Below are 26,298 nucleotides of genomic sequence, written 5' to 3' on the forward strand. Positions count from 1 at the left end.
CAGGGGCTGTGTCTGGCAAGGTGCAATTCCTCATTTTCCATGTGGATCTGCACTGTCACCTTTCCTGAGCCGCCCTCGTGACAACAGAGAGTAGCTTGGGTTTAAGGCCATGGGTATTGATCCAGCTGTAGAGGTTATTTTGACTGGTGGTCATAATAATTGATATAAAACACTTGATACAAAAGTGAATCACAGATGAAAATCTTCTAGGCATTAATTACTTTTCAGCAATGGGCTTCTTCTCTGGGATGCTGGTCCACACACAACGCCTTACATTAAAGGAAAACCTTAATAGAATCATAGAATCATGGAATAGTTAGTGTTGGAAAGGACCTTAAGATCATCTAGTTTCCCTCTATTTCTACAATAGAGGGAATAGTCCTACAAATCTCACACAAGCACATTTGCAAAACCTGCTTGTGCCGCATGGAGCCATTGCATTGATCTACTGGCTGCTCCTCTTCAGACCCAGCATCCCTTTAGCTGTGGTGCTCTTCTGCCAAGAGTTAACCTGTGCCTTGGGCCTTTCAGGTCAGTGTCTTGGCAGCACGGAAACCACTCAGGTGGAGAATGAGTCTTTCTGCTTGGTTGCCTCCACTTATAAACACACGCCAGTCCCAAACGCAGGGTTGGTGTTACAGCAGCGCGAAGCTTGTTTCCTTCCTTGGAGCTGGCCGAGCACAGTAATTCCAGCATCAACCCTGTATCAGCTTGCTAAGCTGCTTTTCTTGTGCACATGTGTTACACCAACCTATCTATTGGCATAAATCACAGACGTACAGTTAATAGGCATGGAAACTCCTAGGAATCCCACAGGGATGGAGATGGCAATCAAAGACCTCTTCACTGGTGGTGAAGGAGAGTGTCCAGTGTCCCATGATGGGGAGAAAATCACCTAATCCCTTCTGGTAATGAAGCTGATGAAAATTATTATCAGCAAACACCAAGGAAGAGGCCATGAAAAATGACTCTCCAGGCTGGGACAGGGGTTTCATAGAGTTTTCATCCCTTCAGTCAATATTCCAATGAAGCTTTGCTGGAGATAAGGGATCTCATAGAAAACAAGGCTTTTGTGTCCAGTCACAAAGAATGAATTGCAAAGACTGCTGAGGAAAGCAGAATTATTATCCAGGGAGAGAAGAAAATTCAGCTGAAAATAAGCATGGCTTTTTTATTTGGGATTCTAGCAGCAACTTGTCAAAAATCTGACTCCAGCCAAGCAGATGGGGCTGGAAATGGGGCAAATCAGCAATTAAATGAGCACTGGTCACCCTTAAGAAACCAGCTTGTTCCAAGACTCATAAAATACTTCCAGCTTCTCCTTCTGCTCACATTCAGCTCTGTGTAGCATTCAACAAATATAGGATGGTTTTTAGGAGCACATGGTTAAGGCAGTAATGTAGATATGGAGCAAGGCTGCTGCCCTGCCATCCTCTCCCAGCTTTTGGGTAAAGTTTTGGGTTTAAATTGGTTTAAGGTAAATGAGACAAGCTTGCCTGGAGCACCAGCATCTATCCCAGAGCAAAACCAGACAGATTAAATAAACAGAGATTTCCCTGTTATTAGCGCTGTTTAGATAACTTTGATATGCTTATTATTCAAAGTAAATGAATTACATAACCTTTCCCCTTTTTCTGGCTCAAAAAGGAGTCAGTGAATTTCCTTTTTCAGAGCAGAACTTTTGTGCTTTTTACCATCATTCAGGATCAGTTTTCACTTTGAAACTGGTAAGCAGATGATTCACTGTGACACACTTTGTGCTGGCAAACAGGCCCCATCTCAAAAGCCTCCATACACCAGTGTGGTCCACACTGTGCCTCTCTAACACTGTGCCTCTCTAAGAGTTGGGACTGCAGCTGCAGTGACCCTGGGGGAACCAGCTCCAAAAGGATTGGTCCCTGGACCACCCTAGTAGCAGTCTTTCATTACCTTTTGCAGTTAGAGTACATCCTTATACTTGTGAAAAGTTTCAGGGGTCACTTCCAGTTTTTCCCTTAGTTTATTAATTTATTTCTAATTTTTATTTTTATTTATTTATTATTTTTATTCATCCTATAACTTCATTGCTTAGCCCCCACTTAGTGATGAGGAAGATCCTCTCCAAGCTATGGGTACCCACTGCTGCTTTCTCTCTTCCTCCCCATTCCCTGGCCAAGGACACAAACCACACTGGCAATATGACCCAGCTCCTCTTTTCATCACTGCAGCTCCATGTGCTGTCCCCCTGTTAATCACTTTGTGGGCATCCTCCAATTTGGAGCTGCAGGGCTTTTTATCCTTCCTTTTTAATACAAGGCAGGTAACGTGGCAGGAAGGGTTGGGGTGTGAGATGGTTCCGCTCCCAGAAGGATGTCTGTTGAACTTAAGGAAAGTCATTTCCCACCCTGGTTGTCCCTGGTTTCTATCACTCTAAAGTGAGAAGAGACGGAGCAGTGCAAAAAGCGTTGTGGAAACTGCTGCTTAACTCTCCCTTTAGAGTGTTAGTGGCTTGGGAACCTCAGCCTGCTGCAACAATATCATTCTCCAGTAGCTTTTCTATTTCCATCTAATTAAAACATTATTGTTTCAGTTATGTTAGTTTGCATTTTAAACAAGCAGATAGGGACAGAGGAGCTGATTGGTAACTTCTTTTCTGCATGGGTAAAGAAAAGCATTAATCACTCCCTTACATAGACATCAGATTGCAAGAGAAAGGGAGAAAGAGTCTAGGTCTCTATGGCACTTAATTTGCTTCCTCTGCTGGGTCTCAGGGAGGGATGGGGACATGTTCCTGCTGGCTGCTGGCTACACATGTGCTGCATTTTGAGGGATGAGGAAACTTTCATCCTGAAACAAAGCTCTCCTTTAGAATTTAAAGGGCTTCCATCTTCTGTTGCCTTTCATTTTGGTTATGTTTTGTCACTGCCATGTGTCTGCCCCTTTGGTGTGTGAAGGAGGAGAGGGAAGAGAGCAAGGCTGGATGTGTATGCAAGCATCCTTATTAGAAACATTATCTGAAATAGTCTTCACCATAAATAATGTGGTTCAGCAGCCCCTCAAAGCCATGATTTGCTCCCAGAATGGCTGGCTTGCAGCAAGCCCACATCCACACCACCCTCAGAGCCTCAGCAGCCTCAGATCCCATCATAGAATCATAGAACCACAGCATCCTTCGCCCCTCCCTCAGCATGAAGCCACAGCAGAGATGGACAGTGGAGATCCAGGCATGTTAAATGGGAGCAGAGGTGCAATACTCAGCACAGCTGGGTTTTGAAGTGGGGAGCTGGAGCCTGATCCTTTAAAAGCTTCTCTGCCCCAAGTGTTTCTGTAGCCCTGAAGCACGTGTGCTTTTGTAGGGTATTTTTAGCAAGCCGCAGTTTACCGAGGGTCACAGAGAAGTAGAGCATCAGCATCTGGAAGAGCTGTCACTCCGCTTCCAGTCTAGCAGGACTAACACATTGACTTATTTATGAGAGCAGTCAGCTCCCTTCTCTCTGTGTGTAACAGTCAGCTCTACCTCGGCCAGCACAGAGAAATAATTTTACTGTCAACAATTCTGTGTCTTTAATAAAACCTTAAAGCAAGTCAAGCAAGAGAGAAATGGAAATGTTTCCAGATATTTATTTTTTCTCATTCTTTCCAAACTAACCCACTCTTTCAACAAACAGTGATCACTGCTATGGCAAAAAGGAGGCGGAGGACATTACAAAGCATGAAGACTGCTAGATAAACCCTTTATCCCAGCAATTCCCAGTTGCTGTGTGAGCCTTTGTGTGTTAACGCCATGCTCACATCCATTGACTTTCTCCTGTTGGATCTAGCTCCATCTTCCATCTACGGAGAGGGACTGGCAGCATCTCACCAACACCAGCAATTTGCAGTTAGTTTCCATTCCGTCCCTTCTGAGCTGCACCAAGACCTCTTCTTTGCAGGAGTAAAGGAGCTTGAGCACACAGTGAACTTCGAACAATCCATTAAATCTTGCAAGGCAACATTCAAACACTTTGTGCCCAGTAGGAGAAGCTTAATCTGCTGCTGGAAAATGCCCCAGTTCAGTGGAGTGAATGTACGGGGCCATGAAGACTTCTAACATTCACCCACAAAGTCCAATGAGGCTCTGAAGTCCGATGGTGAGGTTTCTGCCTGAAGTGGGCACTCTATCTGTGTTTATGGGAATGCCAGACTGATTTCATGGATTAGATTTTGATGGTACATCAAACAGTGCTTGCCATAAGAATGAACAGTCCAGAGCTGGTTAGTCAGGGTACGCTAGTGAGGACTGTCAATCATCAAGATAGGCTTGGCTGAAAAGCCAGAGACTCGAAGATAAGATGTCCTTGTGCTTCATCAATATAATTATTTTCATGAAAAATGCCAGTTCTTGTTAAACAATTGCCTGTCATAATCATCTCCAAAGCCGTTATTACCAAGGAGTCAGCTGTCACTTGCACAGATGTGCTTCTGGAGAGGTTTCTGCCTAATTCAAATGAAATTGCCCAGCAGAGCATTGCTGTAGAAGACAGAGATAGCCCTGGGGTGCAGAGAAGGGTGATACAGCCCTGCCCTACCTTTCCCCAGATGCTGGTGTGGTCTTTCTGAGCTGCAGCAGCAACAGATGTTGATCCTCCCTAATGTTCTTATTCATTCTTCAGTGCTGGTATTAGGAAAACTGGTGTTGAAGACTGGAGATGCCTCTGCTCATAGCAAGAGCTACACTGCTGCTTCCAGTGCGCGTGGGCTGGAGCCGCTCTTTGTCCTTCATCCTCTCTTTCCACAGGAAACGTTCCTCCTGCACTTGAGAGAACAATGGGGTTTGTGGTTTTGTAGGGAAATAATTCATTTTCAAAGGAAAAAAGTATGTTTGAGTCAAACCGAGAAGAATGAGTGAAGAAATCTATCAGGGATCAGATAAACAAAGCAATTAATTTGGGGTTGACCTACAGCACTTGGTTTGCAAATGAAACACCTAGTTCGAGCTGAGGTGAATTGCCTTGCTTCATCGTTGGCTTATAAACCATCTTCTTCTTCTTTAGTTTTTAGCTGAGGACAATTGTGAAATAAAACAGAAGTTCAGCAGGGTTTTCTTGTTTAATATTTGAAATGAAATGTGTTGGTGTTTCCAGAGGAACATAAGTGTTTGAAAACACCGAAACAGCTCAACATTTGCCCCCTTTTCTCTGTCAATACTGTTTATTGAATTGTAACACAAATCTTCAAGTAGCTTTTGGTGTCCTTCCAAAAAGAATTGTTTTCATCAAATTCACCATTGTCAGAAGACGAGCTGCCTCAAGCTGCTGTATGCTTAAGCAAGGGCAGAATCTTGGACCTCCAGGCTTGTAACTCCCCATCCTTTTGTGTCAGCGTTCACCTTGGTGACCTGAAGCTTGAACCAGGGACCTCCAGAAGGAAGAACACAGCATGTTACCACTTGCTTTAGAGGCTTAGAGGGCTCATAGAAAGCTTCGTTCTGTAGAAGGTTGTAGAGGCTTCATTCTGTAAGAGGAGTCCTTAAAGACACAGCTTTTGCAGTGAAGGTGCATATAGCAGCTACTCACAGGTGTAACAGGCTTCAGAGGGCACAAAGTTTGCTCTTTTGCTTAATCATGCTTCAATTATTAGAAACTCCTTAAAGGACAAAGACATTTCTCAGTTGTTATTTTACCTTGTATTCTCGCATCTACTCAAGCCCTGTACTTTTCCTTACCTCACAAGAGCGTGTAATATATCCTTAAGTGCGCAAAGCTTTTGAATTCTCCAAACAGATCTTTCTGGTTATATGTTCCATACAGCTTGCACTCAGATGAGTCAAAGCACGAGCCAGGTTTCATGAAACCCCGAGCCAGGTTCCACTTCTTTTAAGCCTTTAATTTGATGCATAACGAATAAGTAAAACTACACATAAATTGTTCCTTAAAAGTTAGTTCTCGGCTTTCTCTCTTGATTCATTTTGTTGAAAGTATCTGTCTTTCTTTTTCAGTTTGCTCTTACTCCTTCACTGCTAAAGATCAAATATTTTCCCTTGTCTGTGCCAGGTATATGCCAGGGACATTGTGGAGTAAGAGTATTTCGTAAGGTCCCTAATGGGCTCCAAATATAATCAAATACCACTCAACTGGCTGGTGCCTCTCCCTCTTTATGTTTGGTTCAGGCTCTTCATTTTTGTTCTCAGGTTGTGAGACTGACTGTATCATTAAAGATCAGACAAATCCCTTTTTTTCATGTATAGGATACCTGCTTCACCAACAGCTGTGCAGCAGAGCAGAGCATCTGAATGCCTTTTTGACAAGCCCCAGACAGGTCCTTGCCTGTGAGACATTTTGACACATTCTAATTGGGTTTGAACCCTACCTTCAGGATTAAAGCTGGTCCTGGTATCACATGCATCTATACAGAAGCCCATTTCTTCATGCAGAAGGATTAAAACTCAGAGAAGGTGGTTTCACAATTACCCGGACAGAGCTTTTGCAGAGCCAACAGCCTCAGCTGCTTGTATCAACTGCAGCTATAGAGAACTGGATGAACCTGGATGCCCAAGGGTTTGGGGTGTGTATAAGCTGTAAACCTGATAAAGTGGTCAAAGTTGGGAAATCCTGTTGTTGTAGCTATGCTTTTCCAAATGAAGCACTGCAGGAAATAGAAGGTAAAATGAATATGAGCTGTAAGTAATGAGAAGAGAGCTGTTTTCAAAAACAAGCTGGGTAACCTCATGGGCGGGATTGCAGTGTGATTGGGGCTGGGGATGGAAAGTTGCTATATAAATTAATCATAGAATCATAGAATAGAATCCCAGACTGGGTTGGGTTGGAAGGGGCCTTGAAGCTCATTCAGTTCCAATCCCCTGCCATGGGCAGGGACACCTTCCACTAGAGCAGCTTGCTTCAAGCCACATCCAACCTGGCCTTGAACACTGCCAGGGATGGAGATTATGACCCATTGCTTCATGAGGGAGATCATAATTCAGTGCAAAACAAGCACTCATTTTCCTTCTTGACATCCTGCTTTAATATTGCTCCTCCTCCTTCATCACTTTCAGTGTCAGTGGAATAACTGAGGACGTGGATGCTTTAATTTCCATGATTTGGTTTCAGAGTTGGTAACATATGGAAATTAGAAGAGTCGTTTCTCCAAGAGACACAAATTCCTTTAAACAACCATGGACATCACTATCCAGCCAAATCCCCTCTGCATTGGTGCAAAAAGCATGATTTCTTCTTGAAATCTAAATCTTGCTTAATTCATTTGCAATATCTGAGTACTCAATCTGCCAGCCTGGCAGTCCAGCTCCCCTGTGGATGTTTTTATTGCCTTCAGTCAAAGCAGTATTACGCAGGAGTTAGACAGAGGTATGGAAAATCAGGCTTCCCAGGGCCTCTTGAAAGCTTCATTTAAAAATAAACCTTGCTAGAAAACAGAGGAAATAATTATGACAATGCTTGTGAAGAAGAGATTTAGATCAGATTATCCATTTTCTGCCTCAGTTTATTTACCTGTAGAACAGGAATAATAAAAACAAACTTGTATCCTGAAGGAAGTGGAAAGTTTTACTTAATGAATCTCTTTGTCCATAAAATGCTGAATGAATCCAACATACTTCCACCATTTCAGCGCTGTGTATGCTCTTCTCTCTCCATGAAAATTCATTGCAGTACCCGAATACTGAGAGCTAATGAGAATTCTCTGCACTTAAAGGGCTGAAATTAAAATATCGCAATTACTGAGGTATCTTCCATTAGACGGAATTATTTATGAGAACTTGTCACTTAAAGAACTCTCAGGTTTTACTAAGGCAGAAATCAAGAAGTTCTAAGATCTTGTCATATTTTTTTCCTACCAGAGTGAGTGACACGGGAGCTGCTCTTCCTACATTGCAATGAGTTCTTTGGGAGAACTGAGTCCAAGATTTCTTATGTCTCTTCTCTAATCGCTGTGGTTCAAGTGGAGTCTCTCAAACCAGTTCAGAGCTGAAGAGCTTCATCTTCAGCAGTTTAGATGCTCATCCTTCTCATGACTGGTTCTTCATGGGAAGCGAATCTGGAAGGAATTCAGTTTATTGTCCTGGCAATATATATACGCACACACATATATACACATATATAATATAGATGTAGTCCTAGGTGTTGACCATAGAGAACCCCACCAAATAATTACATTTTTCATTTTTTTATGGCAGAAGCAGACCTGAGCTTTGCTTCTCAGACCTTTTATGCCCCTTCTCACATCTTCAAAGCTTGGAGCATTCATTTTCTAAGACCATACTTTCATCCTAACTGAATAGGTCACCCCTCTAACACTTTGAGGCTTTGATTCAAGCAGATTCTTTTCAACTGGAAGAAGTAAATAATGTCAGAAGTGTGTCTGTCATCCATTGCAAGGCATCATTTTGTATCTTTTATTAAAATAATGAACTGAACTGGAAAATAATCAAGGAAACAAAAGATCTTGGTGAGCTCCTGGGCAAGCAGGTCTGTCTTTGATATCAGGCAGGAGCAGACACCGCAGTTAGGTATCAGAAAATCAATTCTCTATTTGTTGAAACATTGGTAGTAGCTTGTCTCAGAAGTAGGTGCTCATGCTTAAAATACATGCCTTGGTTTAAGGGTAGGAAGGGTCAGTATGAATCTTGGTGGTTTATTAGCCTTTTTCAAATAGAAAGATTTTGAGAAGTGAATAGTAACACTGCTGGTTGTCTGTCCCTTCCCTACTGTTGAAGGGAGAAAAAAGACTGGCGAGATTAATTGCATTTGAAAGGGATCAGATATAAAAAAATTGGAGAAGCCATCAGTCACTGAAAGGAGAAGAATATCTCATTAGGAAGCCAATTTGCCCTTATTTGACTGATATGTACAGGTACTAGCTTGCTGTATTAATCAGCTTTTGGCTGTGAGGCTCTGAGCAGAGCCAGCCCTCTCCAATGTATGGGTTGCTCCTGACCCTCTTCCCACCCCACATCAACCCATGTTCTAGTAAAATTCTGGAGAAAAATGTAGTATCTTTAAAACAGAGATCAGAAATCTGTCACCAGTGAGATCCACACCAGCAAGGGCAGGGGCTGGAGCATCTCATCTCTCCTGCTTCTCATCTGGGTTTCTGCCAGCATCTGAACCTCTGCAGAGGGAAGATGAATGGGGTTTGGCACATCACCCTTGGGAAGCTGCCAGCCCCCACGTGAAGCAGCTCAGCTTTGTCACTGAAATGATGCCAAAGAGGCTGAATGAATGGGGTGGCTGAAAAGAGCTGCAGGAGCACACCTTGCCATTCCAGCCAGAGGGTACAGGGATGCTCCCTTAGCCTGCAGCCTGCCGGGTTTAACTGGGATGTTTGTGAGCACTGTGCTTAGGCTAACAATGGGAAGGGAAGGGTCTGTACATATGGGAGAGCTCACAAGGTAAAAGCCAAGAAGCATGAAAAAGGTGCTTTTCCACAAATCCAGCAGGCAGCTCGCCCAATCCAAGCTGTTGTGCTCACTGGGATGGCATTCAGGGCAAGCAAAGAGCCTTCTGTTTGTATAATTGTGAAAGCATAAATGCTCTGCCTACCTGAAAGGAGAGACCAGACACAGAGATGCTGACTGTGACACGTGGCAGAGGTTTGTGCCAGAAGCTGCCTGGGGAGTTGCTTTTGTGGTTTGTACTGACCTTTCCTTGTTTCATGCAGTAATGGATATGGTACATGCTAAAACAATGGCAGAGCTGCCCAATAACTTCTACATAAAAGTGGCTCCTTGCAAATAGGCATAAGGAGAAGGATCAAAGGATAATTTTGCCATGCAATTTTGTTCAGCAGCAGCATCAAAGAGAAACGTAGTGTGTCAGTTCACTGCTGGGGTAGCAAAGCCAGATGTTCCCCGTGCTCCAAATAAAAGGTGCTTCATTTCTCTGTGCTTGCTCTGAAACCAGTTTTGAGTGGTGAATTAAAAATTAAAAAAATTAAAGACTAAATAGTCAGTTCTTGGCTATGAATATTTATGACAATATTGGACTTGCAAATCTAAGGTAATTTAAATGTCAAAACTGGTGTAAAGTCTTTCCTTTGTAGGATAAGTCAGAGAAAATTAATCTTGATTACAAGTCATAACATTGGGAAATTAGCATCTTAGGGCATCAGTGATAAACACTTCTGTACATCCCCAGTTTAAGTCATGTATGTTACAGAGATAAGAATTAATTTTAATAAAAAAATAGCCCCCTAATTAAGCAGTTCGTTAATTAACAGGGAAACCCTGGTTGCATTCATGACACTGTGATTATTTCATCTTGGTAAATCAACCTCCTCTTCTGCAAGGACGCTGCCTCCATAGCGGTTTGGAAAGGAACGGTTTCTACCTGAGCCTGAGCCTTGTGGCTGGGAAGCCTGCCTTAGGGATAAAAGCAGCACTTGCCTTAGGAATGAAAAGCAGCATTTTTTGTACTGAAACTCTTGTGCTTAGAAAACTCTTTCAGTTAATGCATAGCAAAGGGCAGCGTAAGCAAGTGCCAGCAACATCGGCTGCGATGCCCCTGTGAGCAGAGGATGATGTTATCAGCAGCCACACTCAGATCCTTGAGCAGAACCATGAGCTCCTGCATACCTGCAGAGATTTAGCTCCTGATTCTTGCATTGCAGAAGGCAGGGTGTTGGAATCCGATTCCTCCTCCAGCTTCCAGGTCAGTGTTTCCAGCCATTCCTCCACGGACCCTTGTGGGGTTTGAGAAAGGTAAATCTGAAAAACAGCCCTAGTGTTAACAGGCTGTAAACTGCTTTACAGGAGTTCGGACTGCCAGGGGGAAATAAACTTGATGTTCCTAAACTTGCAAGCAGAATCTTAATATAAGGAATAGCGATTTCGATCTTTGCAGGCAGTCACGGCTCCGTATGGAATCTGAGGTATATAATTAACCTCAGACTTGCCTCATCCGTCAGATTTTAAGCCAATTTCAAATGCTGGCTACAGGCAGATGCATTGGGGTAAGGTCCAAAGAAATTTATTACAGAAAGAAGCCACCCCCCAAACAAAATACCTTCCTTATAGCAGTCATCTGGTGGTGGATTATGCCTTAAAGCAAAGTAGGTTACATAAATACTGTATTCAGTAATGACCTCCTCAGCAGCTACACCAGAAACAAATCTGACATTTGGCCTACTAGTCTCATTAGCAGTCTTATCCCATAGCATTAGGTTCCACATGTTCATTTTGCACTTTAAAAAAAACCCAAAGAAAATACATTTTGAGTAATGGAAACGCAATCAGTACTTGTCTTTGCTATGGTTTGCAGGAAAGAGCCATGACCTCTTGATAGGTTTTGCCTTGGAATCATTTTATGAAAGCCTATGCAGGTTTGGGGTTACAGTGACCTTCCAGCTGACCAGTTAGGCTTTGGACATGCAGCTCATTTGGACTTGACCTATTCAATGTAGTGGGTTTTAATTAGCCAACAGAGACATTGTCACCAGGGAGGTATTGCTATCTATCTGCTTCTCCCTTTATGTATGCTAGATTTAGGATTTCTCACTCTGCTCATCACTCAAGCCAATGTGTACTTCCATACAGTCCATACTATATGTGTATTGACCTGTTGATTTACCTTCATGGTTTTCTGCAGCAACAGGTCAGCAGCCTGAAACCAGTGGATCCTCTGAGCTCCTTGGAGGTGCCAGGTCTCTTTGCACCCTCTCTGTTTATCTCATCCTCCTGGCAAAATGGCTTTTCTCCCAGATCATGTCCCCACACACACACCTCCTCAGACTGACACCTGTAATTCTGCAGTAAGAGCAGCAGAGTGCATAGTATTACTGTAAAAATATTAAATAGGTCTTTTTAAGTAGTCTGGAAGTCTGCATGAATTATCACTCTGCTTTCTCTTTGGGAGCTCATGGTTTGCTCTACAACAACAATTAAAGAACCAAGTTGATGTCTCCACAGCAACCATGAATGCCCATCACAGCACCCATCTCAGCCAGTTTTAGTACCCCTACTTGTGGAAGGTGGTATTGGTTGTGGATGGAGATGTCCAAGATGACTATACCCACCTCCTGCACCAGTTGCTGTTTCCCCTGAAGGCCCCACTAGCAGTGTGGCTGCCAAGCCAGTGCTCACTGATGGTCTCTGATGGCCTGCTGCGGCTCCAGCTCCCAGATGGGCCAACCCTTGGGTCCATCGTGCACTGTGGGTGACCTATCTCAAAGTTTAAGGCATGGAATTGCTCACTCAAAAGCAAATACATCATTATGCCCAGTTCTCAAGCCTCCTTTTGAAAAAGAACCAGCTCTGAGCATCCCTAGCTATGGTGCTTTCATTGTTGTCCCTTTCCACATTTATCTGAATCATTTGTATTTCATCCCTACAACATGGAAAAGGAAAAAGAAGTGGTACGTGCATCCACTGGGAGTGAATGGGCTTTTTTTTCTACCTTCTGGACAGATTTGTTCCCTTCCCTCCTCCAGCTCTTCTCATCCTTACCTCTCCATTTCTCTGATGCTGTAAATATCCTTCACAATGGATGGACTTAGCAAATGTACTAAGGAACATGCAGTGCTGTGGAGAAAACAGCATCCACACTCAGATCACATAGGCTGGGCTAGGAAAGGCCTCAGAAACAGACCTGGGAAAGCAGACTGTAATATAACAACAAAATGATACATCTGGCGATTGAAGCTGCCTGACAAGGGCAGGGCTGATGCACTCCCATTCATTCTGGGAACACAAGAGGACCAAGTCACTCCCAATTCATACTTTACTTTATTCCTATTTTTTTCCCACTGGCATTCAGTTTATGAACTGGGGAACGCAATGTAATTAATGCAGGACACACAGCAAGCATCTGATAAAGGAAGAAAAGACAAATCTGGTTTTGTGTTAGATTTATGTGTTGCCTACAGCAAGAGTGAAAAAACAAAATGATCTGGCCAGCATCACCGAGGTGCTCCATGAAATACAAATGCATTTTCTCCTTTGAAAATAGAAAACTGCACGGAAGTGACGGAAATTTCTCAGGTTTGGTAAGATCATAAAGAACCTGAGACCATTGTGAGTAGTCCCATGGTGATAAATCAGTAAAACAAGACTATAAACAAAAGTGTGGTTGATTTGCCTTGGTCACATTGCTCAAGCACAACAGAGGGAGATCATCCTGGTCTTTCTCAAGGCGCTACCTAGTCAACACTTCTTTTTGGTGGCTCATCCAATCACTCTGATTAAATGATGCATAGTTGGGTCCTTCAGAGCAGCAGGAGAGGGATTCGGGACAGATGAACGCACATTCAGGGCTACTTGACCTTGTTTGTTTTCAAGAGGTCAGCTACATTTCCAAACAGAACATCTCAAAGGAGAGATAGAGATCTCTGCCATGGAAATAGGGACCTCAAGAGGGTCTTACAGCTTTAACATTAAGCCAAAACCTCACATTGTTTAATGTCACTGCTGTACTGAGGTTCTCATGTCGATCAGATGTTAGACCAGGGTAGGTGCTGGTTGCTGGCACTGCCTTGGGGCACTGCTTTGGGCTGCAATATATTTGTGTAAACTGGAAAACTATAAAGACAGAAGATCTGCATGGCCACAGCTTAATAATGCAACTTGGGTGGGGAGGAAGCTGAGCATTTTCTCTGTAAATTGAGGAGTGTTCAAAACTTCAGCTTTAAAGTTCAGACCCCCAGAGAGATTGTTAGATTTTAATTGCTACCTTAATCAGCGTTTATTAGCACTAACCAAAGCTCCTCATGGGTTTAGAATTCAACCCAATTGTCAACTACTAATTATTTAAAGCAGACAAGCTGTTATTTTACCAGCTATAATAATGTGATTTTTCAGCATCTGTGAAACATTGCAAATAGCTTCAGAAAATTTCATCCTGAAACATAATTCAACAGATAAATCATTCTTTGCCATGATCCCACTTGCCTCTCAGGCACCAATATCACCTCTTACCCCCATCTGCCTCCACCTCACCTGCAGAACGTGCAAAACCAGAATGAGATCCAATGTGGTTTTCAATAGAAGAACAATTTGTTCTTCCTATTTGTTGCTTTTTTTGATTTTTTAAGTGAATTTTCCTCTGAATTCCTCTGTGATGTGTGTGCTTCATGCATCAGGCTGAAGGTTTAGTGGCTGGCTTGGTTTATAGAAAAGTCTTTACCTTAAATCTCCAGTATTATTCCAGGGGATGGAGCTGGTTTAATTACCCCTCACTCTCGCTCCCATGAATGTGTGCTTTCCTGTCATCCATCCCCATGAGATGCGGAGAGCAGGGTCACTGCATCTTTGCACGCCCATGCTCCAGCTCCACTGTGGGACTGGGACTCCACACACCTGGACCCAGCTTGGAGCCCAGCACCCAGTTTCTGCTTGGCTGCAGCATTGCATATGCTGGGTGTAAAACTGAAGTTTGATAGGCACCACGTGAGCAGATCAGACTCACATTCCTCTCTGTCAAGATCCATCTACCAAGAGAGTGTGGGAAGAAAGCAAGCAAGCACCACTTTCTTTAACTGTTTGCAGCTCTTTACAGTTAGAAATCTTTGCTTATTATACTCCCATGCTTGTGCCTTTTGCTTCATTTTACTCCTAACCACTGACTAGAAATCCCCACGCTGGCTTGCTCCCTGTAAATGACTTCATACCCATGTAGGCAAAAGCCATCTATTTCAATTAGCAGAGATGAAATGACTCAGTATTACCAGAACAAGAAGAGTTGGAGGATAATTGACTGTCACCATGGTTTGATTCTTTATTTGACATCATCTGTGCAACAATATCCAAGTAAAAATCTCCTTCATTGCAACAACTATCCCAAGCATGAACCAAAGAAGTATGGAATGACAAGAGAAGCAAGGATCCAGGCATCAGCTCACAAAATCAGCTGCTGTGATTTATTTACACGGGGATACAGCCCTAAGAAACATGTGTACTCTGTGCTCTCACTAAGGCTGTGGTGGCTGCCATCCCTGTGCCCATCCCAGGCTGCAAAACCTGCACAGCAGGAGCATTGGGTGTGCTGAGCTCTTGCACTCACAGCTAACAGCATAGGAAAGAGGATGATTTTCTTCGTTTTGACAAGGACATCATTACCTACCCTCAACAGACAGCATCAGCTGTGCCAGGGGAAACACCAGCCATGGAAGCCCTTTCTTTGGATTGAGCCCCCATAGGTTGTGTGATGCCTAGTGGGAAAAAAGATAGGCAAGAGGATAGGCACAAAATCACTGCACAACCTGGATTAGGATTACTCAGATGCCAGGAGCATTAGGCACTGTATGAACATTTGTTAAATATTTAGAGGGCTGACAAGCCGATAAAGAAAACTGGAGAAAACTAAATATATTGTGATAGGTGATGGGGATATACCTTTGGTGAAAAGAAGGAAGAACCAAAATACCAACAGACAGCGAAACCTGAAATCCAACTGCACTGGTAAATTATTTAAAGTGTATTTCCAACCTGTCATTTGAAGATGAAGTATTATTTCCCCTTCAGTAGAATATAGCTGCTGGTGAGGGTGAGGGAGAAATAGTAACATAGACCTGGATGTTCAAAGGGAAAACTGAAGCCATTATTCACTGAGTTTTTGTTCAATCAAAAATATTGCTCTAAATAGGGCTATGGATAACTAGAGCTGAGGAGCAAAGCTGAGGCCAGTGAACAAATTGATTTTATTCTTGTTTGCAAGCAAAACTTGGGTAAATTAAATTAATTTTTCTTGTAGCTCAAGGTACCAAATCACAGGAAACTAAGAAGGAAGGTTTCCTGAAGGAGGAAGAGGGGAAGATTTGAAGCTTTTCATTTAATGATGATGTGATGGAAGATCATCACTGGTGCTGTCACTTCTTCCTCCTCTCGCCAGATACAGAGAGGCAGCAACTACCCTGGGCAAAACCCTTTCTATTTTAGCTTCCTCATATCCCTCTTAAATCAGTAGCAGGATGCTCTAGATTAACTGAAGTGAGATGTACAAGACCCCAAAATCCTGCATCTTCATCAAGCGTAATCCTTGTGACGATAACTGCTTTACTCTTCATCTTTCTAAATAAACATTCTTTCATGCTTCAGTTTTATCAAGTGGTGAAGCTGAATATCCATCGTGTACAGCAAGGCATTCAGGAACACACAGTGGTAAACCTTAAAACCTTCCTTTTAGCCCATTCGCTGGTCCATTATTTCCAGTATTTCCTCAATTTCACAATTTCACAGCTTTTATGTCACTTTGGAAGCTTGAATCAGAAGAACCCTTCAGGTGTGAGTCTGCTGTCCAAAGATCAGGAAAAGAGGAAATTTGCTCTCATAAATAGTTACTATGAAGAAAGTTCTCTGGCATTTAACAAGGAAGTGAAGAGCTCTGGGGTCCCTAGGGAGTTACTTAGGTATTACCCTTGTGTGCTATTAGCAGTAATAAGCTTTATATCAAGCACTTATGAATGAATCATACCTTTTTGCTATTACTTATGATAAATCTGAAAACACTTTAGGCCACAGGATTGTAATTATGCATAGAAATGGGGCTAAATGATCTCTTCGGGTACCCAGTCAAGCTCAGGAATGCCACCATTATCCATCTTTGCCAACCCATCATGAACAAGAGACCCATTTAAGTTGTTCTGCATCAGATGTTGTTTTTTATGAACAAAAGCTTTCTGCATGGAGGGAGATTTATGAATGGGAAAGCTGGTGGAATGTTTTTGCCATAGAGATATGATGGATTTTCTTTGTCAGTATGCAGTTTATTTCCATCTGTTCTGAATCTGATTAACTCCTGCAGAGTATGTGATTAACTTAACTTCTCGAGATCATTAGCTGCTCTGCATTCCCATTATAGTTCTTCAGTGTGGGACCACACACAGGCTTGAGAATGTTACATGTTGGTTATTCTTAATATCTCGATCCACACTAACTGGTTATTCTCTCATGATAGCCATGGATCTAAAGAAAAAAGGCTTGTTACCAGGAAAACATCACTGCTCTGAAGCAAACGCAAAATGCTAATGAAAAGAGAGTTTAAGCAGATCCTCCTGATCTCAGTGCTAGAGCTAAATTAAGCCCTTTGGAAGAGTTCATGCCTGGTGTTAGCCTGTTGGAGACAGCACCAGAGGCTTTCAGCCAGCACAGAGAGAGGGAGGACCTCTAGAATCTGTGCATGGTTCCCCTGCATCACCATGTTGTACTGAACAAGTCCTGTTTTGCAGTAGGTTGTAGGTACTTGTACCTTGTAGATCTCAAAGTGCAGCACAGACCACAAACAGGGCTGTCGCTGTAAGCCCTGCAGTAACTTGTATTTTCTTCTGATGCATCTACAAATACAAACCCTAAAACATCTAAATAGAAGCAAGAAGCCAGAGCTCATTCACAAGCCTTTTGCATTGTCCCCTTAGCTGTCTTTTGAGGGGGTTTCCTTAAGTGAATAAGGCCAGCAAATGGATGTGTCAGTACCAAATGCTTGCCATGCAATTAATTACTAATCTCATTGATATTAATGGCTGCAAGGCAGGAGTATCATGAGGACAGGACCTCATCCGGTCACTTGGGAGCATCCATCATCTCCGTCTGATAGTTTATCTTCAGACCTGTCTGCTCTATTTCTCCTCAACAGCACCTGCAGTCCCCTACTCCCAGACCCCATCCAAAACAACAGGAAAACTGGGACTCCTGCAGAGGCCTGAAATGCACAGATTTGCCCATCTCAAGCTCTATGGTCGATTCTGGCTGAGATCAGCAAAACTTGCTGCGTTATTCCATCAGATTGAACAGGACGCGCCTGCGCCTGAGGCTTTTCTTGTCCCTTCAATGACACATTTGATGTCCTGCTCATCTCCGTATTTAGATCATGCCCACACCACATCACTGCCCCAGATCCCAGAGGTTTAACTGCTTGTGCCTGTCATCCATCCACCTGTCCCTGTGCAGCTGTGTCCCAGCTTCAAGGTTTGCCTCTGTAGTTCGTAGCTCATCAAAACATTTTGACATCAGATACTTGTTCCTGTGAGGAATGTTTCACATCACCGTAACCTTTACTTGAAATGTCTGGGTTTGGTATTTAACACCTCTGAAAAGGGCTTGCAGGGGCAGAACAAAGGTGCTTCTCAACCTCCCTGCTTAACAGCTCCCAGAGATGAACAGGGGAGCTCTCTGGGATGAGATAAGAGCAATTCACATGATCGTGTTCTGTGAGAGGTGAGATGCTCCAACCCCTGCTGCTGCTGGAGTGGGTGTCTCTGGTGGCCAATTTGTGTTTCAAAGTGTTTTACAGATACTCCATTGTTCTCCAGGATTTCACACGTGGATTGGTGTGGGATGGGAAGAGTCAGGATCAGCCCATACATCGAGGAGAGAGCTGACTCTGCTAGAGCCTCACAGCTTCTAGCAGCTTCCCACAGAAGCCACCCCTGTATTTCCCCCACTGTCACGCAGACCCAATACAATATTTGTTGGGGTTTGGCATCTTATCTTTGATTACCCATTAAGCTAATGATGGGATATAATGTCCCATCACCTGGATCTATATCAGATATATGCATTCTGTTCCTGGTTTTGAGGCATGGGGAGGGTTATTTCATGGAGCTGATGAAGTCCTTCTGGGCACGGGCACCTAATACAACCCATCCACGTCACTGTCACCCTCCATCCAAGGGTGACGGCTGTGTCACATCATATCGTGCTGTCAGGGTTGCTTGAGATAGCAGCCACCAGAAATAAAATGTGACAGGCAAATGTGCCTGACTTAAAACTGGCAGTGGATAAAGATGGAGCTCCTGCTCGAGTGCACTGCTAGAGCTCCAGATTTACACAGGTTTCAGCACTGGTCCCTATTCCTATTTATCCAGGATCTGTGTTCCCACGGGAGGCTGCAGTTATCCAAGATAAGGACTTTCAAATTCCTTAGTTTATTCTCTCACATCCACACTATTTTAAGCTCCCTCCTCGAATCTGCATTATTTATTATATGAATGACCAGAGAAACAAAACTTTGGAAAGATTTTCTACTAAAATCTAGTGTTAATATTCCCTGAAATTAATAAAACTCCTCAAAAATATTCCCGAAGAGTTGAATCCCTTCCCTTAGCTACAGTTTTTAGCTTCCACATTCTTCCCTGTAACAGGCACTGGCTACAAAAGCAGTTCTTATTTGCTTCCATCACTCACAAATGCAGATCTCTCCTGCCCTGTTGTATCTAAGGAATGGCATTTACCTGATAACTGTGAGATACTTGGCATGGAAATCTGGCAAGCTATGCAGAGACGAGGTTTAATTAGATGGTGATTCATTTACTGAGGGGGAAAAAAACCCTTTGGATTTTGCATCAGATGCATCCTGTGAACATTAAACACGAGTGCCATGACCAAATGCTCCTTTTAGCTTACCAGCGCCGTGTGCCTTTCCCCTTCCTGCTTTATCTTGCGCAAATTGTGTATCCAGGAATGTGGTACTGCGCTTATTAAAGTCTGAAATTATCCACTGGGTGGTTAAAAACCTGCTAATTCCGGCCAATGAGGGAAATAGCTGGTAATTTTGTAAAGTACTCTTAGTCAAATAAGATTTTTTGGCAGCCAAATGTTGATGTAGCAGAATGTGCTTTTCTGATTGACATATGCTAACAATACTGCCTCCACAATCAGGGGGAGGATAATTTACTTTTCATTTCCATTGGAAATGAGGTGAACCAGAACGCGGTAGCTTGTTAAATCCCAGCTATGTGGGATTTGCTCAAAACCACAACTCGAATGATGCTCTGCATCCTCGGTCCTCTCCAGCATCACTTCCAAGAGACCAGCAAAAGCAGATTTCCTCCTGAGGTAGTTTTCAGGTCCTTTTTGGGTTTCTCAACCATTTCCCAAGGCTTGTGCTTAAGGGGTGGCTGGACTGGAGGAGAGCTCTGCACTGAGAATCCTCCTCAGTGGAAAGCAGAAAGGCTGACAGCCAGTTCATACCGTTACCCAGTCGGAAAGCAGGTGTGCAGCAGGGAAATGAAGTATGAGAGAAGCTTAATCATCCTGGTGAGGTTTTACCATCTCGCCATCATCCACTCTTCTCTCCATTTTGATTGTCCTTCTCACACCCCTGAAGAGGAAGGGGGAAAAGCTGCTCTGAGCATCCCAGCTCACTGCTGGAAGGGGCCATGTCTCCAGAGGTGTGACACTGACAGAGAGCAAGGACTTGGCTCTGCTGTCACCTCATGTATCAAGCAACAAGGGAACATCTCTGGTCTCTGCCACAAAACCACTGCCATAACCCAGGGCTAAAATTATCCCTAAATATTAGTTGTTCCCCACATCCGCTCCTGCTGGCAGGGGATCCCAGCTGCTGCTTCATGGGATGCTCCATGCCGCGCTGCTGCTGCTGCAACCAGCATTTCACTCTTCATTTGCTTTGTGGGACTTTATTTACTTATTTGGGAAAGAAAAAGCCTGAGGGAGCACACAAGACACATATTTAGGAATATTTTACGGTCTCAGTAATGGAACATTTTCTCAGCAAAACCCTCTCAAAGAAAATATTATGAGTAGTTCTGATTCGCGGCTGTTTGTCGTTATAAATACTTGCAGTGGAAGTGTTTAACTTGCTGCTGTAACTCCAGGAAAGACCTTTAGCCTAATTTTTTACTTTCAGCCACTCAAGGGCTCCAAGACCTTGTAAAACCTCCTCAAAAACTCATTAACAGTTCCATACCCTTTCACAGCCACGTGCCGATGGACCAAGGGAACAATCAGCTGAAACAATTGAGTTTTGCTGTGCATGCCTGTAACTGATGTAGTATTTCCCCTCCTTTCCTTCAGATACATATATAACAAAAGCCTGGGCTTGTAGGAGGGATGGAAAAACCATCTTCTTGTAGTGGTTTCTAAGTTTCTATTCCTACAGAAGCTGCCTTGGAGCACAAAAGAATAAACCTTCATCAAACTTCAGGTTTAGAGGACTCATTGAAGCCTCCGTGGGGAATCCCTGAGTAAAGTTATAAACTCATCTTCTCCATCACTGTTATAAGTGGATGCCTGCTTTTAGTGGTAACCCAGGGAAACCGCAGCAATCAGGTAATTTGAGGGACAACTTGGCAAAAGCAAATCACATCAACGTGAAGGTCAGCGGAGCCGGGGAGCTGTTTTCTGTACAAAAGATATAGGAAGAGTCACAAAGCCGAGAATTGGCTTCTGCTTCTGTGTCACTTGATGTTTCTGGTGTCCCCCCCCTCCAAGACTCTCCACATTTCTGTTTCAAAGGAAGAGGAGGGTGATTCAGGTCTCTGAGTGTTACTGTTTAGGTGGTGCTGGAAGGGAAGGTGGTTGTTTTGTATGAGACAGAACACTATTTGGTCCTGAGAACTAATCCTATCCTACAGATGCTGCCAGACTTTAAGGATTGAACTGATTACCGGAGTGACAGCAGCATGGAAGTGGGCTAGTGTTTCATTCTCTCCTGCCAGTGGCAAACATTGTAGGATTGGATTTTCTCTTTTTTTTTAGGAGGATTTAGCACAGAGTTACAGGGTTTGAGGTGCAGGTCTTTTTTACACTAGAGAGCAGCCAGTGCTGAGCCTTTCCATGCACAGCTTTATGCTTCAGCGCTGTGCTCATTCTGCATGTCCATCATGGTGCTGAGTAGAAACCTCGGACCTGGTGGGTTTACACTGATACAAACACATGAATTTTAATGGAGAGGAGAATCAGACTGAACCATGCTTGGTGATAGCAGAGATCATAGAATCAGACCACTCTTTTTGCGCATCCAAACAGCCCTGAGTACAGAATTAGTTTGGATTCAGCATTGCACAAGCTGTCCTTTCCATGATGAGCCAACGTAACACCTGAGACTTTAAGCTCAAAAATGAGCCTGGACACTGTCTGAATCCTCCTTTCCAGGGCCAAAGTGATCTGTAAAGGTACAAAAGGACCCAAAGGCTCTCACAGTTGCTCACTCACACTTTAGTCCCACTGATGTCACGAGTTTCAGTACTGGGGTCCAAACTCACACAACCCAGCAGGCAGCTTCCTAGAAAAAGCACTGAGTACAGCGAGTTTGCAGGAGGGGGATCAGCTTTTCCAGCCTTTCTAGTCCTCAGGAGTTTGTGTTTGCAGATAATTCCTTCCACAAATTAAAACCTTCTGCTTCTGGGGAAAACACTGATTTTTTTTTTAACTATATGAAAGTTTTGGTACAAATCAAGCCATGGGGAAAAAATCTTTAATACAGCAGAAAGCTTTCACTCTTAGCATAACAATTCATAAAAAGGAAAGTCAGTGCTGTTCTAGACAATTGGCCAAGCTCTTTAAAGGCTTCACAATAGAATTATGGAATGAATCAAGGCTTTAAAGAAAGGTCAGAAAAGACTTTTTGAGTTCTGTGCTATTACATTAGGCAAGACTAATTTTATAGCTAGGGCAAAGGTTTTGAATGAAAGCAAATAAACTCTGAAGCGCAAGTGGCAGAGTGAAGCTTTCTGAGAGTTGTTTCCTTTTACTGATGTGCAAACATCGTTCTGCAGTAGGAAAGAAGGAAATTCAGGTGCTAAACCCATAGAAATAGGAATGGGGACCTACAGGGTTCCTTTCTTAGTCTGACCCGGTAAGTTTGAGCAAATCATTCCCACCCCAGTGTGCGCCAGCTCAGCCCAACTTCATCTTGAATAGATGAAATAGGTCCTTTACAAGCACAAATTACTTTCTCAGTTAAACCATGTCATTTTGTACCAGCTGAGAACTTGATCCTTACTACTTATTGATCTTTCTTAACCTCTCAAGGTGACTCCGAAAGATTACTCTTTTTTATACGGAGGAGGCCTCTGAGATATCTTAAAAGCTTAGAAAACCTCTCTATATATAACAAAAGAAGCCATTAACAGTGCGTAATGGTGGGGTGTATCTAGGAACTTCCTCAGTCCAAAGAGCAGCTCTATTATTATCACCAGCATAAACGAGAGATGATGTTCTTCTCACCATGTGGGTTGCGAGAGACGAAACCCAGCTGGTACTTTTGCTAAACACATTGAGTTCTGAGCACAAAGCTGTATAGAGACAGCTCACCATCCCACCACAGCAGCTCACCGTCCCATCGTGGCTGCCTCACCACAGACATACAGGCAAATCCCACACATGCCTCTATTTCTCTGGCCTGCCGTTTGTTAAGCTCAGCTCCAGCAGGGTTTCTAGACAGCCCATAAGGCCTGACTCACAAAGTCTTATTTGAAATGAACAGCGACTTGCACTTGATTCAATCACTGCTTAATTTGATCCTCCATTTAATTTTATCAAAACTGTAGTAATCAAATAATTTGTACTAAAAACATTACAACTTCCACTTGTTTATTCTGGTCAATTTTAATCCTTTAAGGCACAAGGTTTATTGGGTAATTTGGTTATGAGATAAAAAAGCGCTGTCATTAAATACACAAGGAAAGGAGAGACCATGAAAAAAAAAGAAAGGAAGTAAAAAAGATCCCAAGGATTGCTCGTAATAAGGAAAAAATACGGTAACATGCTGTTATTTAGGAATCACCCTAAGCACAATGAATGCTAAGAAGCATCCTGCTGTTCCTGAGATGAAAAGATCAATGACATGTTTCAGTTGAGACATTTCTGGCAATGAACTGCACTGAAAGAGTGAAGCAACATAAATGAATGTGAATGAATTAGGTTTTTTTGAGTATCAACCCATGTTAATGAACACGTATCAGTGGCGTTTGTGCAATAAGCCTTCAAAAGTCAAACCCAGCAGAGTAAGAGGAGCGAAAAGATTTCCACTGCAGGCTGTTTCTCTCTTGCTTTGAGAAATAAAACCCAATCTCCTGCTCCACTGATCCTGCTCGTGCCTTAACCGTACCACATCTCTCCTCTACAGGTCAACACTTTCATCTCCTTTGTGTTCCCAATGGTCGTCATTTCTGTGCTCAACACCATCATCGCCAACCAGCTCATGGTCATGTTCAAGCAGGCTGCCCAGGAAAACCAGGTCTGCACCATCGGTGGGCAGCAGACGATGCTCAGCATGTCCATGGAGCCCAACCGCGTGCAAGCCTTGAAGCACGGCGTGAGGGTCCTACGTAAGTACTGTCATATTTTGGCATGGAACTGGCTACAGGTGTCAAAGTAAATACAGTTTGAAGAGTAATAGATTGAAATTGATAAACACTTTCATCCTAAACCTATTTTAAATGAAAATTAGCTCTTTTTGGAAATCCAAATTGCCCCCAAACACTTTGATATTTTCCAACGTTGTCCCATTCTTGTATCATAGCCCCAAACTTCTGAAATTTAGTTTGTCCCCTTGCTCTCTTTCCTTCTCCATCTTTTTCTTGCTGAGTCACCAAGAGTTTTCTAGGGAATTTTATCCTCTATTTTCCACTATTTTCTTTTTTTCCTAGTGTCACTTTTCTGAGTTCTAACCTCCCTTTAAAGGACTTTAAAAAAAAATCATAGAGCTTTAAGTATTATTTAGTTGACTGTGCTTGGAAAAAAACCCCAACATTTAAATATATTTCATGTTCTGTGAAACAGAAACAACCTGATAATATCAAGTTTTCCTGTTCCTTCTTCTGTTTCTGGCCAGCTCTACCCTGAGCCCTCTACCTCTTTCAGCTGGTGCTGGATTTAGGCTTTGAGTGTGACCAGGGGACTGATGTAGTTTTAGACCCAAACTTACTTTGTTTGAAGAGTTGCACTTTACCTTCTCCCACCAGCTATTGGGCACCCAGTGTTTTGCAGACTATTTGCAGCCACAATACCCAAAAAGACATTTTTTGCCCCAAGCCAAATCAGTATGGCTGTGTTTAAGATTTATCAAAACCCTTATTTATTTATATTTAAAAAATGCTGCTTCTTACATGATTTTTAACTAAATCTTGCAGCCCTTTGAGGGCTGGTTATTGAAACATCTTTCAGCCAAATTCCCGAGCATTGTTGTTGAAAATAGCTTTACCTCTGTTTCACATACAATAGCGGGTTCACTTGTTGTTTTGTGTCTCAAACAACATTTATAACTGGGAACATAAGTGGCCATTTGTGACCTGCTTAGGTGGGTATTCATAACTTCATGGAGAAGCTAGACAGAACTGTGAACAGAAAGACATTCAATTTAGGGTTTTTTAGTCTTCCAAATAGCCACATTTAAGGTAATCACAAAGAAACCTTCTCTTTTGCCTTTGTCTGTTGATACGTAGAGCTAAAGAACAGACCTGATCACAGAGACTCTCTGAAAAAGCAAAACTAGCCCAGCATTTTAATGATTTAGTCAGCAGCAACTTGAGCCTTGCGTATTACCTCTTTATTCTTTTACTGCAGAGCTTTGGTCCAGAAAAAGGTTAAATAAAAGGTCCTGCATCGAGGAACTGAGCTGTACTGCAAAATGCTGGCCGGCTTAACTAAATAAGCTGAGGAAAAGACCAAAGTGTCTGATAGCTTAAACAGACAGATAATAAAGCAAAAGTTGTTCAAAAGCAGTACCCCAGAATAACTGACAAACTGTGACTGTTTGTTATTCACAGACTTTTAGCTGTGAGAGTCACATAAGATGGTGAGGGTTACTTAGCAGGGAGCTTTCTGACTGGTGCTTTTCATGGCAAAGCTCTTGGTAGCTGAAGTGCTTTGGCCAAGGCCACACTTTCAGCAAGGGAATAAATCCCTCAAGAAGGCACCAAGAATCTCCACAAGATTTTTCCAGCTGTTTTTCACATGGGATGTGTCCTATGGAGTACACTATTCCCACATCATGTGCATCACAGCTCCAAATACTATGCTGGGAAATGCCTACCGAGAAAAAGAAGAAAAAACACCAGAAGACATGGAATTCTCCATAAGTATCTTGTTGGACTGGGATATTTACTGTTTCTGCATCATTTATTCACAGGGGGATAAAGTGTGAGCCTTGCTTTAGGGCTGAGCCTGCAAGGATGGGGCTGTGCAAGCCACCTGGTTCCTTGCTTACTTTTTCTGTTTCCTAACGCTTCCTCCTGCTGCCATTAAGTGAGAAGTTGCCTTTTCTCACTTGTGCTACAAACATCTCACACCTTTCTCTGTCCTTTTAGTGTTGTATACTCTTTAAACATCAAGAAGAGAGAGCTTTTCATGAATAATAAGTGCGAGACCAGAATTTACACCTGCCATTCTCTGGCATTGCTCGGTGGTGGTGGAAGAGCATCACTCACCAACAGGTCCAATGAGTTTAATTTTCTTCTTCTCCTTCCCCAGGCAAACTTTTGCTTTCTTTACGTACTGCAAAAGCTGAGAAAAGTTAGCAGAAGTGAGGGCTTTTCAATATGTAGCCTGAAATGGTGCAGAAGTGGGTCAGATGTGGCATCGTGGGGCCTTACAGCAGTGATGCACAGATGTTAAAGCATCTCCGCAGTGTCACCCCAGCAACAGGGCTGAAC

The 26,298-nt window shown here is 43.0% G+C and overlaps 1 protein-coding gene across 1 annotated transcript in view; it reads left to right on the top strand.

The window, feature by feature from the left end:
- Positions 1–26,298, top strand: part of NTSR1 (neurotensin receptor 1) — a gene marked incomplete at both ends in the record, with an annotated part of 52,076 nt that overhangs the window by 15,124 nt on the left and 10,654 nt on the right. Inside the window, one exon of the mRNA XM_080628108.1 lies at positions 23,772–23,973. Within this exon, the coding sequence (XP_080484234.1) occupies positions 23,772–23,973 (202 nt within the window). The remainder of the gene's footprint in view (positions 1–23,771; positions 23,974–26,298) is intronic.

The sequence above is a fragment of the Psittacula echo genome, assembly GCF_963264785.1.
Source record: "Psittacula echo genome assembly, chromosome: 12".
Classification (NCBI taxonomy): Eukaryota; Metazoa; Chordata; class Aves; order Psittaciformes; family Psittacidae; genus Psittacula; species Psittacula echo.